Raw genomic sequence first — 14355 nt, 5'->3', positions numbered from 1 at the left:
TACAGGGATTTATACAAATGCCAGGAGGTACCTAGCAGTGCCCTACAGGTTTCATGGCCCCAGTGAAAAAACAAACAATGCTACAGCCCAGATGTGACCCAGTGGTGCATTTTAACCCATTGAGAAGACAAAACAGCAGCTTAGAAAGCCACCCCGGATATTTTTAACCCCACAGTGGAAGAGCTGAGCACTTAGGGCTGGAAAAAGGCCAGAAATGAGGGGAGGATTGCGGCACGGTGAGCCCAAATACATCTGCTGAGCCCAAACACATCTGCACGGGGTCCTTGTGGAGCCGAACTTGGGGAGCCCCTAGGACCAACACTCACGGTGGGAACTCAGGGGATAGTGACGATGTCTCCCAGGGGCACTGGCCACACGGGACAGAAGCGGGGACCTGTTGTGGGGAGACGAGACACGGACAGGTATCCCCGGGGGCTTCTGAGGGATGCAGGATGGGGAACGCAGGTAGTGGGCGCCAAGGAGAAGGGGCCCCTGCGAGGCGCGCTGAGATGCAGCCGGTGGAAGTGCGCTCCTCGGGGCTGCGGGTGAGGGTCGGAGCTCCCCAGGGAGCGGGTCGGAGGGGACTCCCCGGTACCGCGCTGCAGGTAGGACCCCGTTCCGTGCCGCGCCGTGCCGTGCCGTGCCGAGGGCGGAGGCGCTGCGGGCGCTGCGCGGGGCGGGCTCCCGCGGCGGGGGGGCGGCCGGCCGCGCCCGGCTGCTGGCCGTGCTGCTGGCCGGGCTGCTCGGCGGGGCCAGGGGCTTCGGCGACGAGGAGGAGCGGCGCTGCGACGCCATCCGCATCGCCATGTGCCAGAACCTGGGCTACAATGTCACCAAGATGCCCAACCTGGTGGGGCACGAGCTGCAGGCGGACGCGGAGCTGCAGCTCACCACCTTCACCCCCCTCATCCAGTACGGCTGCTCTAGCCAGCTCCAGGTGCGTCGGGGCTCCGCGGGGACCTGGGTGCGTGGGCAAGGTGGGGACGACACTCGGTGGGGCCGGCGGTCCCCGGGCCGGCTGCTGTCCCCCAGCACCCCATCCTCATCCCCATCCGCTCGGCTCGGTACTAACCCAGCCCGAAAGTCGCGCCGCCTCGCAGTGTCGCTCCTGGCTGGCTGGGAAGGGAGCGCGGCTCACGTTGGGCGGAGGCGCGGTGTCCCGGCGGTGTCCCGGCGGTGTCCCGGCGGTGTCCCGGCGGTGTCCCGGCTGCCCGCGGCCAGGAGCGCCTCCGCAGCGCGGTCCCCCCCCGCCCGCCCGCCCGCGGAGGCTGCCGCGACTCCCGGAGCTTTCCCGGCCCCTGCCTTCCGTGCCGGCCGTGCCCCAGGTGCCGCGCCCGATTCCATGCGGAGCGAGCGGAGCTGGCCGCGGGGAGCTGGGGCAGCTCGGGACCCGCCGGGAGCTTCGCCGCGAAAGTTTCTTTCCCAGGCGAATGGCAGGATCTCTGTCCTCCCCACGGGCATGGATTTCCTCAAACAAAACCCAGCTTGTTTCTCGGGGCAGAGTTCCCGAGTCAGCACGCAATTCCTCTCACGGTGTCGCGTCGCCGAATTACTATTTTTCAAAAGACGAGAAAACTACAATATTTTATTACTGTCGCAAATGCATACGTGAACTTATTGTAAAAGAAAAAACATTTTTCTTTTACAATAAGATCGTGAACCAAAGTATTTCAAGAAATGCTTTTTTCCTCCTATTTGTTTCTTAGCTGAAATATCCAGGCAATGCTCAGAACAAATATGTGTATTTGTTTAAACCCCTTTAATTTGGTTTTCTGCTTTCTTAAATTGTACCTTCGATGTTTAAATCTGGCTAAATCCCACTTGCTTCATTGGAACTGATGGGCTAAGTTTACATGAGCTAATCTGGGGACTAAAATTGTCAGACTTTGGCTTTGGACCACATTTGAACTGAAAGAAGACAACATTGTTGAGTTTTTTCTCTCTTTTGTTTTTACTGTTCTTGGTTTATTTGTTTTTTGCTGCTTCCTGGGTTTTTTTTGGTTTTTTTTGTTTTTTTTTTTAAGGGAAAGGACCAAATATTACTGCTAAAAATGAGAAAAAAAAGAAAACTTGTTATATTGCAACCTGTTTCATTTTCCCTCAACACACTTGTGATTTCTGTTTCTCTCTTCCAGTTCTTCCTGTGTTCAGTTTATGTGCCGATGTGCACAGAGAAGATTAACATCCCCATAGGTCCTTGTGGAGGCATGTGCCTCTCTGTCAAAAGAAGATGTGAACCTGTTTTAAAAGAATTTGGGTTTTTCTGGCCAGAAAGCCTAAACTGCAGCAAATTCCCACCCCAGAATGATCACAACCACATGTGCATGGAGGGCCCAGGAGATGAAGAGGTTCCCCTTCACAGCAAGACCTCCTTGCAGCCTGGAGAAGAGTGCCACGGCATGGGATCTAACTCAGATCAGTACATTTGGGTGAAGAGAAGCTTGAGCTGCGTCCTGAAGTGTGGCTACGATGCTGGTCTGTACAGCAGGTCAGCTAAGGAATTCACAGATATCTGGATGGCCATATGGGCCAGTCTTTGCTTCATCTCGACTGCCTTCACAGTCCTGACCTTCCTGATTGATTCATCCAGATTTTCCTACCCAGAGCGGCCAATCATATTTTTGAGCATGTGCTACAATATTTATAGCATTGCTTACATTGTGAGGCTAACTGTGGGCCGGGAAAGGATATCCTGTGATTTTGAAGAGGCAGCAGAACCTGTTCTTATCCAAGAAGGTCTTAAGAATACAGGATGTGCGATAATTTTCTTGCTGATGTACTTTTTCGGGATGGCTAGCTCCATCTGGTGGGTTATTCTGACACTGACGTGGTTTCTGGCTGCGGGACTCAAGTGGGGCCACGAAGCAATCGAAATGCACAGCTCCTATTTCCACATCGCAGCCTGGGCCATCCCAGCAGTGAAGACCATCGTCATTTTGATTATGAGACTTGTAGACGCAGACGAGCTCACCGGCCTCTGCTATGTTGGGAACCAGAACCTGGATGCGCTGACAGGCTTTGTTGTGGCTCCGCTTTTTACCTACCTGGTCATTGGGACTTTATTCATTGCAGCAGGACTTGTGGCCTTATTTAAAATCAGGTCTAATCTCCAGAAAGATGGAACTAAAACTGACAAACTGGAAAGATTGATGGTCAAAATTGGGGTCTTTTCAGTGTTGTACACCGTCCCAGCAACGTGTGTCATCGCCTGTTATTTCTACGAAATCTCCAACTGGGCCATTTTCCGCTATTCGGCAGATGATTCCAATATGGCAGTGGAGATGCTCAAAATTTTCATGTCCCTCCTGGTGGGTATTACATCAGGTATGTGGATCTGGTCAGCCAAAACTCTGCACACATGGCAGAAGTGCTCCAACAGACTGGTGAACTCAGGGAAAGTGAAACGGGAGAAGAGAGCAGACGGATGGGTGAAACCTGGGAAAGGGAACGAGACCGTGGTATGAGAAAAGGACAGCATCCCGCTGGTCTGACTGCTCTCCTGTGAAGGACTGATCATGTGCAAGCATTGCTGTGTAAATGTTGGGAATAGAGTAGGGGGATGGTTACACAACCTGTCTCTGGGGATGGGATTAAAAAAAAAAAAAAGCCTTAAAGAATAAACAGCAAAAGGATCATGCTGCAGATACAATAGCCATAAACCATGCTACCCAAAATAGGAGAGCCCAGGGAGGCTTTAAAAGCTGTGAAATAGCTAAACATGTTATCTTCCTTTTTAAGTCTTGAACTCTTTAGAAATGGAGCTGCTGTAGCCCATAGCTGTGAGATGATGTTTTCCTTTCATCGTCTTACAGCTGATGGTGGAAAGGCAGTCCAGGGACAAATTCTGTGCTTAATTTGGGTCCAGTTACCAAGTTACCAGAAGATGGAGCAGGACCTCAGTCAGATGTCTTCTTTGCAAGTTCAGCACTGAGAAGGAAGCACTTGATGAGGATTCTGTCTTTATGCCCTGGGGAATTCTGGTGTTCCAATACACTGTACAATTCAGTCAGGGATTGTGTCCTGAAACAAATAGTAGCTGGACTTTCCAGGTCTTACCGGTGATGAGTAGGATTTAGTGACGTATTAGTGAGGATGACTTTTCAGGCATCTAATGGCCTAATAATAATTTTGATTCATTCTTTTTGCCATTTATAACCTGGCCTGAATGGAGAGTTGATTCTGCCTTGTGGGAATTTGAACCTCCCTGTGTTTTTTCTCACCTCAGTTATTCTGTGGTTCTATCAATATTTATAAAATCTAAAAGCTTTACTGAAGGCCATCCTCAGAAGTGGAGGAATCAGCTCAGAGTGAGAAACTGTATATGGTCTTCTGCATCTATTATCATTATCCATCTCCTCCATTCCTGCCCCTTCAGGTGCTCCTGCTATTTCTAGCAGACACTTTATTCTGCTGCATTTATTAGCTTTAAAAAAAGTCTTAACTCTACAGTGTTCTTTCCTCCAGGAAAGAGAAAAATTAGTTGAAGGTACCTTCAAACAATGCCATGTTTCTCCAAGCAAACTTACTTGACTCTGGAGACTCATTGCATGAAGTAATTAAGTCTTAATGTGTTTCATTCAGTGTGATGGTATCTCCTCTGTAGACGCCAGTCTGGGGAGAAGCAAAATGTTAAGTTCCTTGGCAACCTCGTGTTCACACAGATCAGTTGTATAATTATGTGTGTCAGTTGCAATTAAAAGAGCATTCTCAGCCCATGACATTGCAGTACAGCTGACTGTCTCACAACGATGCTTCAATTGCTCACTGACAGCTATGGAGACGGTTTTTTAATGTGTATTTACGCACAGAATGTGAGCAGGCATTCAGTCCTCAGGAGCAACAAAGACTTTTACAGTTTTTGTAAAGGGACCCAAGAAATCTAACTTCTTGGTGAATAATGATTGAAAGAAACCATTGCATTTCTTATTCTTTTATTTGAGAAGGCACCGTGTGCTTGTGGGGAGCTGAATGTAGTGTCAGGGGGTTGTAAGAAAGGTGATGCAAATACAAATATCCTAGAAGCACTTAAGAGAACACTCTTATGATGCTCTGTCCCTTTGAAACACATTTGATTTTATCTATGTGCCCCAAGCTTTTGCTTCCTTTGTTTGTGTGGAACCTGATCAGCTGTAAAGCATCCCCCTGGTGCCCCAGCTCCCATGATCTTCCAGGGCAGCTGAGAACAGATGCTGCTTTATTAAAGTACTTGCTTTCCACACAGGTGCCCATGTGCTTCCCAAACCACAGTTCGCTCCAGCTCTGGAAGTGAGCACTAATCCATCCCAGAAGCATGTATTGTTTCAATGTCAGTGTTGAAACATGTGCTAGAGAACTTTTTTTTTCTTTTACAAACAAAATCCAGACCCCAAACAAACCCTAATGGCAGTCTTTGCGGTTGGGCTCCCTCTCCAGCAGAACAAGTGACAACTTGACACATTCTGTTCAAGACACACAAGCACTGTCTTGGCCAACACCACATTCCAGCTGGGCCTTTTCACCCTCTCCATAAAGTCTCTCACTGTTAGTGTTGTGTTTGGATCTGGTTATTCCTTTGTGGACGAGGAGTTTTGCAAGTGTGAGATCTTCAGATGGCTGAGCTTCTCCATCACGCAGTCTTTCTGCTGGCGCAGTGAGGAATGTAAAGTCAGCAGCTGTATGTTGGCTTTCAAGGAGCAAGGATGCAGTATGACCCTTTTCTGTAACCTAGTATTTGGCCATGCCAAAGTGTCATGTTCGCTCAAGGTGTGCTTCACTCTGAAAGGCTTTGGATAATAAGACCCATGTTTGAGCAGAATGATTCAATAAATGGCATTTTTAACCTTGTTACGTACACAGAAGTGAATGTGAAATAGTGCCTTTTTATGAAACCCTTGCATCTCTGCCTGTAACCCTGTCAACTGTTGACAGAGGGATGCCCCTGGTCATGTGAGACACAGTGAGCTGGATGAGGATGGCACTGTGTAGCCCTAGGAGGGACCTGCAGGGATATTCCATTAAAACATGTGAGGAATTCAAATGCTGTGGGAAAGAGGTGGGCTGGGGGGAGGCGCCAGCTGCTCTTCCCGAGGACACATCTTTCCCCAGCAGTTGGGGGAACGCTGTACTGACCCCAAGTGGAATTAGTGGTTGCACCAATTAAACCATTCCACTGATGTATTCACGCCCATGCATTTACCTGGCTCCGTGTCAGGGCTGTGCAAGTGGGAAGACGCAGCAGACAGCCTAAAAGCTGGCACTTGGGAAGAGCAAGAGCGGGCGGGTATCAGCAACTCTGAAGCTCTCTCATTTCAGCATTGTTACGAGCTTAAAGCCGTAGCCGGTGTGACTAATCCTGTCTCGGAAGTGCAGTTGCTGTGGTTATACAAGCAGAAACTTTGCAGGTGTTTCCTTCGATTGCGCAGTCCCTGCTCCCATCTCTCCCTTCAGCGTGTGCTCTTGGCACTGCAGGTTTCAGAAGCGTCTGCCAGAGAGGTACAAGCTTAGCTCTTACATTAAACAGACAAGTTAGCTCCTTTCTCTGAATTTTAAGGAAATAGACACTGATTATTTTGGGGTGTACAGAAAATATATCTACTTCAATGTATGTACTGTAAATTTCTAATTTATCACTGTAAAAAACCAAAACAACTTTGCTATTTAATTTTTATATCAAAATAAAATTTTAACCTCTGTGAATAACTAAAGAATTCCTGGCAGCCTTCACATTTTTGGTGAGTTTGTTTCTTAAATAGGCTTCAGCATTGTTGGAAGTGCTTTTTTGCCCTGAAGGAAGAAGGACTGAAATGCTCATGCTGTGCTGAAAGGATGCTTTGAATGGGTTAATCCTGTGTGGTTTGGATCTAATAACCGAGAACAAGACATCGTTGGGAAACGGTGAAAGTATGTTCATGCTTCTGCTCATGGGGTGGACAGAAACCCTTTCAAAGACAGCACACATGTTCTGGGTGCTGGCTGGGGCTGCAGCTGGAGCTTTGGTGTTGTGGGAGCATGTCCTCAAAGCCCAGCTGGACGGCAAGGCAGAAACACGGCCCACTGCTGCTCTAGCACTGCTGTGATGTGGCTCGAGAAGAGCAGTACCTCCTGTAAGGCTCCTTTTGTTCCAGGTGTTACAGAATGCGTACATCCAAAGCGTGAGCGCTCGGATCCCGAGCGTATGGTAGAGGAGGGCAGCATCACCACTGGTCTGTTCAGTGTATGGGAACTATTAGTGCCTTTTGGAAGGGGAAAATCCTAATCTTAGTAACCTGCTTGAAATGAGTTCATTCCTATGGGTGATTTCAGTGATTTCAACCCTTCAGAGGAAAGATTGCATTGAATGTCTACATGGTTTTCTAAAAATTTGGGCTTTTTAATGCTCTACTTTTCTTTCCTGTTTGTCATTACTGCTCACAGTTGTGATGCATGGGGACAGCAAGGAGTTACCTTTTGTGTGCATCCCTCACCAGTTTCTTTTGACACTGATAGAACAGTATGCAATATTAATTACTTAAACCCACTTAATTGTCTCCATCATGAAACAATCTGTGTGAGAGATTATTTAATTATCAGAATGTTATTCTAATAAGAACCTAAATCAGACTAGAGTGGATAATAGTGAGGGTGTGCTATAAAAAAGAGCAGCAACTATCACCTGTGTATCTGTAGCTAATCAAGTTTTGAAGAGCAGCATCTAAAACTGGTAATTATGAGTGATTTGCTCATGCCTTTGGCAGCTCATCATTGTAATGTTGTCAGGCTGGTGATTAATGCGATCTCTCAAACTTATCCTAATGAGTCTAATAAAGCTACTGTTAACTGTAACAAACATCAAAGAGCTTCTGGGGGAAGGAGCAGGATCTCCTTCTTTTTCATACCACCTGAAAACTTCAGGTGTGGCCTTCAAGATGACTTTGGCTGCTCGAGTTCTCTCTTGCCTTCACACAGATCCCTCACATCGGGTGTCTCAGAGCATCGCCTGTGAAGTGACAGTGGATTGCTGGAGTGGCTCTGAATGGTGAGCAAGCTCCCCAAGCCACAGAGATGACAAATCCAGTCAGGTTTGCCTGTTGAGGGAAGTATGTATTTGTATGCAATGCTCACAAAAAAATTAACATTTATGATGACTTTTTGTGGTTTTGATATTTAGGCTTGGGGGTTTTACTTGGTTGGTTTTGTCTATTCTTTTTTTTAAGATGTCTTTAAAGAAAGCAAATGTTAGGGAGTTTCTAGAGAAGGAAGCCAGAGTTGTGCTGCCAGCAATCAGGAGCAGCCTAAGCTCCAGTGATGTGAAAATATGGTACCACCAAGTCCCTGGCTTCAGTGGTGGTTTCCACCACACCTCCTCCATCTCCAGCCGCTCATTCCCATAATGGTGCCACATTTCAGTTCCTCTTTCACTTTGCCAGTACAACTACTTGTGGTATGATGCAGGCATCATCCTGAGGAGCTGCTTCCCAAGCCCTCTTGCACCATCTTCCCCATCAGGCCAGAGCTGTGTCTACCTGTGAAGTTCTAGGAATGGCAGAGAGCAAAGTGACAACTGCCTGAGCCCTTCCAGCTTCCCCAGCCTCAACTAAAACAGAAAAGCCTTCAGTGGGGCTGTTAGTGACTCCCTGATTCTTTAACTGGGATGACTGAGTCCAGATGTGAACTGCTCACCTACAGGTGAATGCCCATTAGGCAGCCCCACAGCAGCTGTGCTGCTGATGCTCCATAGTGCCCTTTCCAGCATGCTTGGACTAATTGGCTCATAATATAGGCCAGGAGTTTGCAGCCTCTTTCTCAACCTAGGATGGCTTAACCAGACTGCAGACTCTGCTGTAACTTGTGTGGAGAGCAAAGCATCTCTGAGTGCTTGCAAAGCCAACTCCAGCTGCAACAGAAATGAGGCAGAGCACAGTCCTGGCTGGAGCAGGATTGTGCCATCCTGCTGCACCTCACCAAGAGGATGGATGCAGGTCAGCCAGCTCTCAGCTGATGCTGAACTGGTGCAATAGATCCCATATTACTATTTCCTGCAGCTGGGAAATTATTTCTGACCAGAGGTCCTGCACATCCTGGCAGACTCCAGCTGTTGTAACAGCTTTGTGTTGTTAGCAACCAGATGTTTTGTTTTATGCTCTGGGAACAGCCTACCAAACAGTCACCACGGGTCTGGAAGAGCACAAAGGTGGCTTAGAGGGGAGCAGCAGCAAATGAAGACTCACAAGCTAAGGTATCACTGAGAAGCTGTTGTTTTCTTTTCCCAGTTTTTTTTTCAGGGAGCAGGGACACCCTGTGTGCCAGATGTTAGGTACAACACCAGAGAAAACAGGTTAAATGCCAAAGACAAATATTATTGCACTGACAAGCTTACTGTAATCTGTAACTTTGATTTTATTGTTGTGTTTCCTTCCAGAAGGAAAAGTGCTTATTAATTAGATCCACTTGGAGAGCTGAGAAAATGGATACTTTACTTAAATATTGTCAGTTTTAAAATCAAAGGTTTAAAACATTAAACATAACCAAACCAAACAAAAAAACCAAACAATTACCCGTGGCTTGTCAATACACTGGCAATATAAATATCTTCATCTTATATTTCCATCAGCATTTAGCTAGTTTCCTGTCTGGTTCTTTCATTTCCTGAGCTTACTCCAAGGAAGAGAAAAACATCCGTCCTGCAAAATAGATGCAAATCATTCAGCAGACTGCTTCTGCTTCTACAATATTAAATTTTAAAATATTACTATGCAGAGAAACAGCCTGACAGTAAATGTTTTAATGGATGAAGTGTTTTCTTCCAAAGCAGCTCAGAGGCACTCTCACTCAAGTACTTGGTAAGGGATAAGCAGAATGCCATGGAAAAGCAGAAATTTGGGTTTTCAGGGATTTTTCTTGCATTCAAAAGTCTTCTGTCTTGCAGCAAGGAATGGCTGACATCTAGTGGCAGCTGCACCCTGGCCCCAGCCGCTCGAAGCCTCTCCCAGCCCTGCCCTCCACTCGTGTCAAAAAGCAGGGCAGGTACCTCAGCTACTGCAGGTGAAGACTTTGTCCAGCAGCACGTTCTACCAGCTCTGGGTTATACATTATGGTTTGCACCAAGTGCATCTAAGAAAAATTGCATCTAAGTGCAGGTAAGAAAATTAAAAGCTCACCCTCTGTTTAATAAATGGAAAGATGTTAGATTAGATATTAGGAAGAAATTCTTTATTGTGGTGGGTGCTGAGGCTCTGGAACAAGTTGCCCAGAGGAGTTGTGGATGCCCCATCCCTGACAGTGTACAAGGCCAGCCTGGATGGGTCTTGGAGCAACCTGGTCTAGTGGAAGGTGTCCCTGCCCATGGCAGGGGACTGGAACAAGAAGGTCTTTAAGATCACTCCAACTCAAACCATTCAATGATTCTATGTTTCTATTAATCTCTCCTTGTACAGCCCTGGGCTCAAGGCTGGCATGGTTACACCCATGTAACCATGATAACAGTGCTCATGGAGAAAAAGCCAGACCTAGTAAAGTAGCATGGCACAAAGGCCACTGGGATATCTGTCCCCTGCTGTGATGAGGAAAGCTGCTCTTGGCAGAAGCCAGCAGCACATGAAGGCCAAAAAGTTTATTTGAGGACTTAACACAATCTCTTCCTTGGCCTCACCATACTTATGTTTATAAGAAAAAGACCTGTGGGGATCACTGCAGAAAGGACAGCCTCCAACCTGGGCTGACAGCCTGCTTCTTTCTGCTGCCATTTGGCAGTGGTGGGAAGGGCTGTCAGCCCCAGGAAGAAAGCACAAGGCATTTGCAGAGTCATGTGAAGAGACCCACAGTACAACTGTACATCTTGAAAGGAGGGCTGCAGGAGAGGCCTGGAGACGGGGAAGAGGCTTCTCAGAGCAGGAGAGAATATGTATATATATTACACCGAAAAAATCAGCTGAAGAGGCCCCAGCATATGAAAGTTATGACAAAAAATAATGCCATTCCACTCACAAAACAATCATGTTGCTACAGCTGTGGCCTGAGCAGAGCCAAAAGAAATGAGGAGCCATCCATACCTCCCCAGAGACTGCTTTTATAACCAAAGCAGGGAAAGGGGCAGACCTTATTCTGAGACACCAGTAATTCATCCCGTCAGCGGCAGCAAAGCCGGCCATCGTTTTGTCACGGGTTGAGCTGGGTTTCACTTTTGGAGCTCTCGGAGTCCCTCCCTCCAGACAGCAGTGGCTGCTTCTGCCACAGCCCTGCCACCTTCGGGATGCACCGGGACACGGCACAGGGCCTCATCCCTTCTTCCCCGTCTGCTCAGAATATCGGGTGCTCTTTACTTATTCTGGCTGTGAAAAGTTAAGCTGGAGAGACACGGCCACCAGCTCTCCTTTTGGGTGGCCTTTCCAGTAGCTGCCCTCTGCAGCCCCGTGGCGATCCTTCCCTTGGCCTGGGCTCCCATCAGGAGTCCCCATCCAAATCTGCTGCTGAGCAGAGGGATTGGCCATGGCGAGCTAAGAGAGGGAGTAGGATTCAGCAGCTGCCATGGATACTGGGACATGAGTGATCAGACAAGAGAAAGTGGCCTTTAATTGCATCTGTGGAGGTTTAGATTGTTTATTAGGAAAAATTTGTTGATTTCCTCATTGTCAAGCCTTAAAAGAAGCTTCCCAGGGTTGTAGTGGAGTCACCATCCCTGGAGGGGTTTAAATGATGTGTACAAGTGTGGTAGTTTCTGGTAGTTCCCCATCAAAGGAAGGAGATTGAAGGAATCTGACTCCATGTTCTTCAAAGGCTAATTTATTATTTCATGATATTATATAATATTAAAGAATGCTATACTAAAACTATACTAAAGAATAGAGAAAGGATACAGACAGAAGGCTAGAAAGAATGATAATTAAAACTTGTGAGTCCTTCCAGAGTCCTGACACAGCCTAACAGTGATTGGTCATTAAGTCAAAACAATTCACATGAAACCAATCAAACATGGTAAACAATGTCCAAACCACATCCCAAAACAACAAAACACAAGAGAAGCAAATCAGATAATTATTGTTTGCATTTTGCTCTGAGGCTTCTCAGCTTCCCAGGAGAAGAATCCTGGGCAAAGAGATTTTTCAGAAAACATGACAGTGACATACAAGAACCTAACTAGCCTCCAGGGGACAGAAGAAAGATGAAGAAGTCTGAGAATCTGTTGGTCCAAACAGGCACACAGAGTGGGGTAAGCAGGAGAAGAATCTCCATGTGAATAGATTCACAGCAAAAATGAAACCTGGCACTTTGCATCCCATTCCCTATTGCAACTCTTGGCTCATCACCTCCTGCCTAAGGATGGAATGAGAATTGTTCCACAAGGGGAAGTAAAGAATTTGCCTTTTTTAAAAAATTACTGCAAAAATCCTTTCTCCATCTAGGTTTTCTAGCTCCTTTTTGAATCTACACACAAATTTGACTAAGAGTGTTTTTTATCTGAAGCAGACACACACAGAGACAACCCTTAGGCATCTCCTTTCTCAAGGGCTCGAAAGCAAACTAGGCCTGAGCCCTGCAGGGCAAAGGCAGGAGGAAGAGATGAGAGAGAAGAAAGAGCATAGAAGGAGAGCCCCAAGGTGGCCTAGAGTGTGGGCAAATGCCTGTCCCAGCCGTGACTGCTCAGCACTCCCACAGGGCTGCCAGCAAGGGGACAGCACACAACACTGCCAGGGTGTGGGGTGTTTAAATTAGTCTGGGAACCACTGCACAAAGCAGAGGGGGCTGCACCCAGGTCTTGGCAGAGCTGAAGGGTCAGTAGCTGCCAGCAGAGCAAAAAACCAAGAGCAAAAGTCTTTCAATGGATGCAGCTGTTTGCCAAGTGAATGTCTGTGCACAGCTCATCAGAGAATCATGAAATCATTTGGATTGGAAGAGATCCTTAAGATCATCAAGTCCAACTATAAGCCTAACACCATTATCCATTTTTTATGGCTTAATGTTCTAATATGTTCTCACGTTAACAAGAACACTTAAAGCTGGCATTTGAACAGGGCAAAATTAGCATTGCATCTTAATCTGATACTGATGTAGATGTATTGCCAGTTTCAAGCCTCTGTCTTAGGTTCCTCTTTGATACTTTAAATCACCTAAAATCTTCTAAGAGTGAGGGGAAGTGGTTTTGGCTGTGACTAGAATGTATAAATTAAATTCTCTGAGGGCTACCTTCATTCTGGGAGCTCTGCCTGCAATTCAGTAGGACACTGCGAATCCAGATGTCTATAGTTATCTCTTATGTTGGAAAGGAAGTGTCCCTTTCTGTGTACACTTCATAAAGAAAAGAGAATAAGAGAAGAAAGAAAGAAAGAAAGAAAGAAAGAAAGAAAGAAAGAAAGAAAGAAAGAAAGAAAGAAAGAAAGAAAAAAGAGAAAGACCTCGCTCTCAAGATCAATATTTAAAGGTGAAAACATTGGATAGCACAGGTGTGTGGCAACACCATGTAAATCTTATTTGTTCTTGAAGTGGGAACACATGAGGACAGAAATATTAATTTCTGTCATTTCACAAAAAAACCCCAACGGGGTTGTTTTTTAAAAAATTATTCTACATTATATGAATATAGCTTTAACTGGATCAACTATGCTGAACAACAGCTATGCTGAACAACTTTAGTGCATCAGCAGGAAAAAGTGGATCTTCCTTCAATTTATCTTCAGAATCTTCTGATCTTGACTTTTGATTCAAAGTATTTCAGTCTAAATTTTGTAGCAATGAATACAATTTGATTGATTACTCCAGAAGTATTGGCTCCGAAATGAAGTGTTTGCTCAGTGATCAGTCTCAGAGCACTCTGAAATCATAGAGGGGGTGTGTGTTTACTCACTTGATGGATGCCAGACTGGCGAGCAGGAGGAAGGTCTCAATAAATCATTTCTGACATTAACCTTGCAGAAACAAATTCCCAAGAGTATTCATGTTAGTTTGGCTGCCGGTGCTTGTGCAAACACTGCTGGACAGAATTCACATCGCTATCTTTCTGTGACTAGTTTTGCAAACAAAAGTTCCTCATTGGCATTCCAGACAAAGTCAATGGAACAGGCAGGGATGAAGGAAAATGCACTTTGTTTATTCAAACAACAGTTTGTGTGTCATTGGAAATATGTATGAAACATTCATAACAGATTTTGGAGTTGATAAAGAGAAATTTTTAAAAAGCATGCACTGGACTGAGCAATGAAGCATCTCTTTTATTTGTTTAAATAAACAGAATGTTCCAGATATACAGCATCTGGCATTCGTACTTTTTGTATGTAGGTTATTTTTAGTGTTAACATTATATATGCCATGAAATTTTCTTTGCATTTGTTTTTTTTTCACAGTGATTATGAGGTTAAGGTAGTGGTAGTATAGGGAAGACCTTCTTGGTGTATAATGAGAAATAGC

General features: G+C 46.0%; 1 protein-coding gene across 1 annotated transcript; it reads left to right on the top strand.

Moving 5' to 3' along the window:
* Positions 1–584: 584 nt before the first annotated feature.
* On the top strand, positions 585–6678 carry FZD4 (frizzled class receptor 4). The gene is made up of 2 exons (XM_041414072.1): positions 585–937; positions 2136–6678. Exons 1-2 carry the CDS (start codon positions 806–808, stop codon positions 3462–3464), a joined length of 1461 nt encoding a protein of 486 aa, XP_041270006.1. The 5' UTR covers positions 585–805; the 3' UTR covers positions 3465–6678.
* The last annotated feature ends 7677 nt before the right edge of the window (positions 6679–14355 follow it).

Source organism: Onychostruthus taczanowskii, unplaced genomic scaffold (genome assembly GCF_017590055.1).
Source record: "Onychostruthus taczanowskii isolate IOZ18803 unplaced genomic scaffold, ASM1759005v1 scaffold44, whole genome shotgun sequence".
In the NCBI taxonomy this organism is placed as follows: Eukaryota; Metazoa; Chordata; class Aves; order Passeriformes; family Passeridae; genus Onychostruthus; species Onychostruthus taczanowskii.
Note: the sequence above shows the minus strand (reverse complement) of the source record. Positions and strands in the feature narration are given on the sequence as shown.

Bases quoted from the DNA above. Each gene is read 5' to 3' on its own strand.
- FZD4 (XM_041414072.1), top strand. From the start codon at position 806: ATGTGCCAGAACCTGGGCTACAATGTCACCAAGATGCCCAACCTGGTG. The intron at 938-2,135 runs GTGCGTCGGGGC...TCTCTCTTCCAG, and splicing joins GCTGCTCTAGCCAGCTCCAG to TTCTTCCTGTGTTCAGTTTA.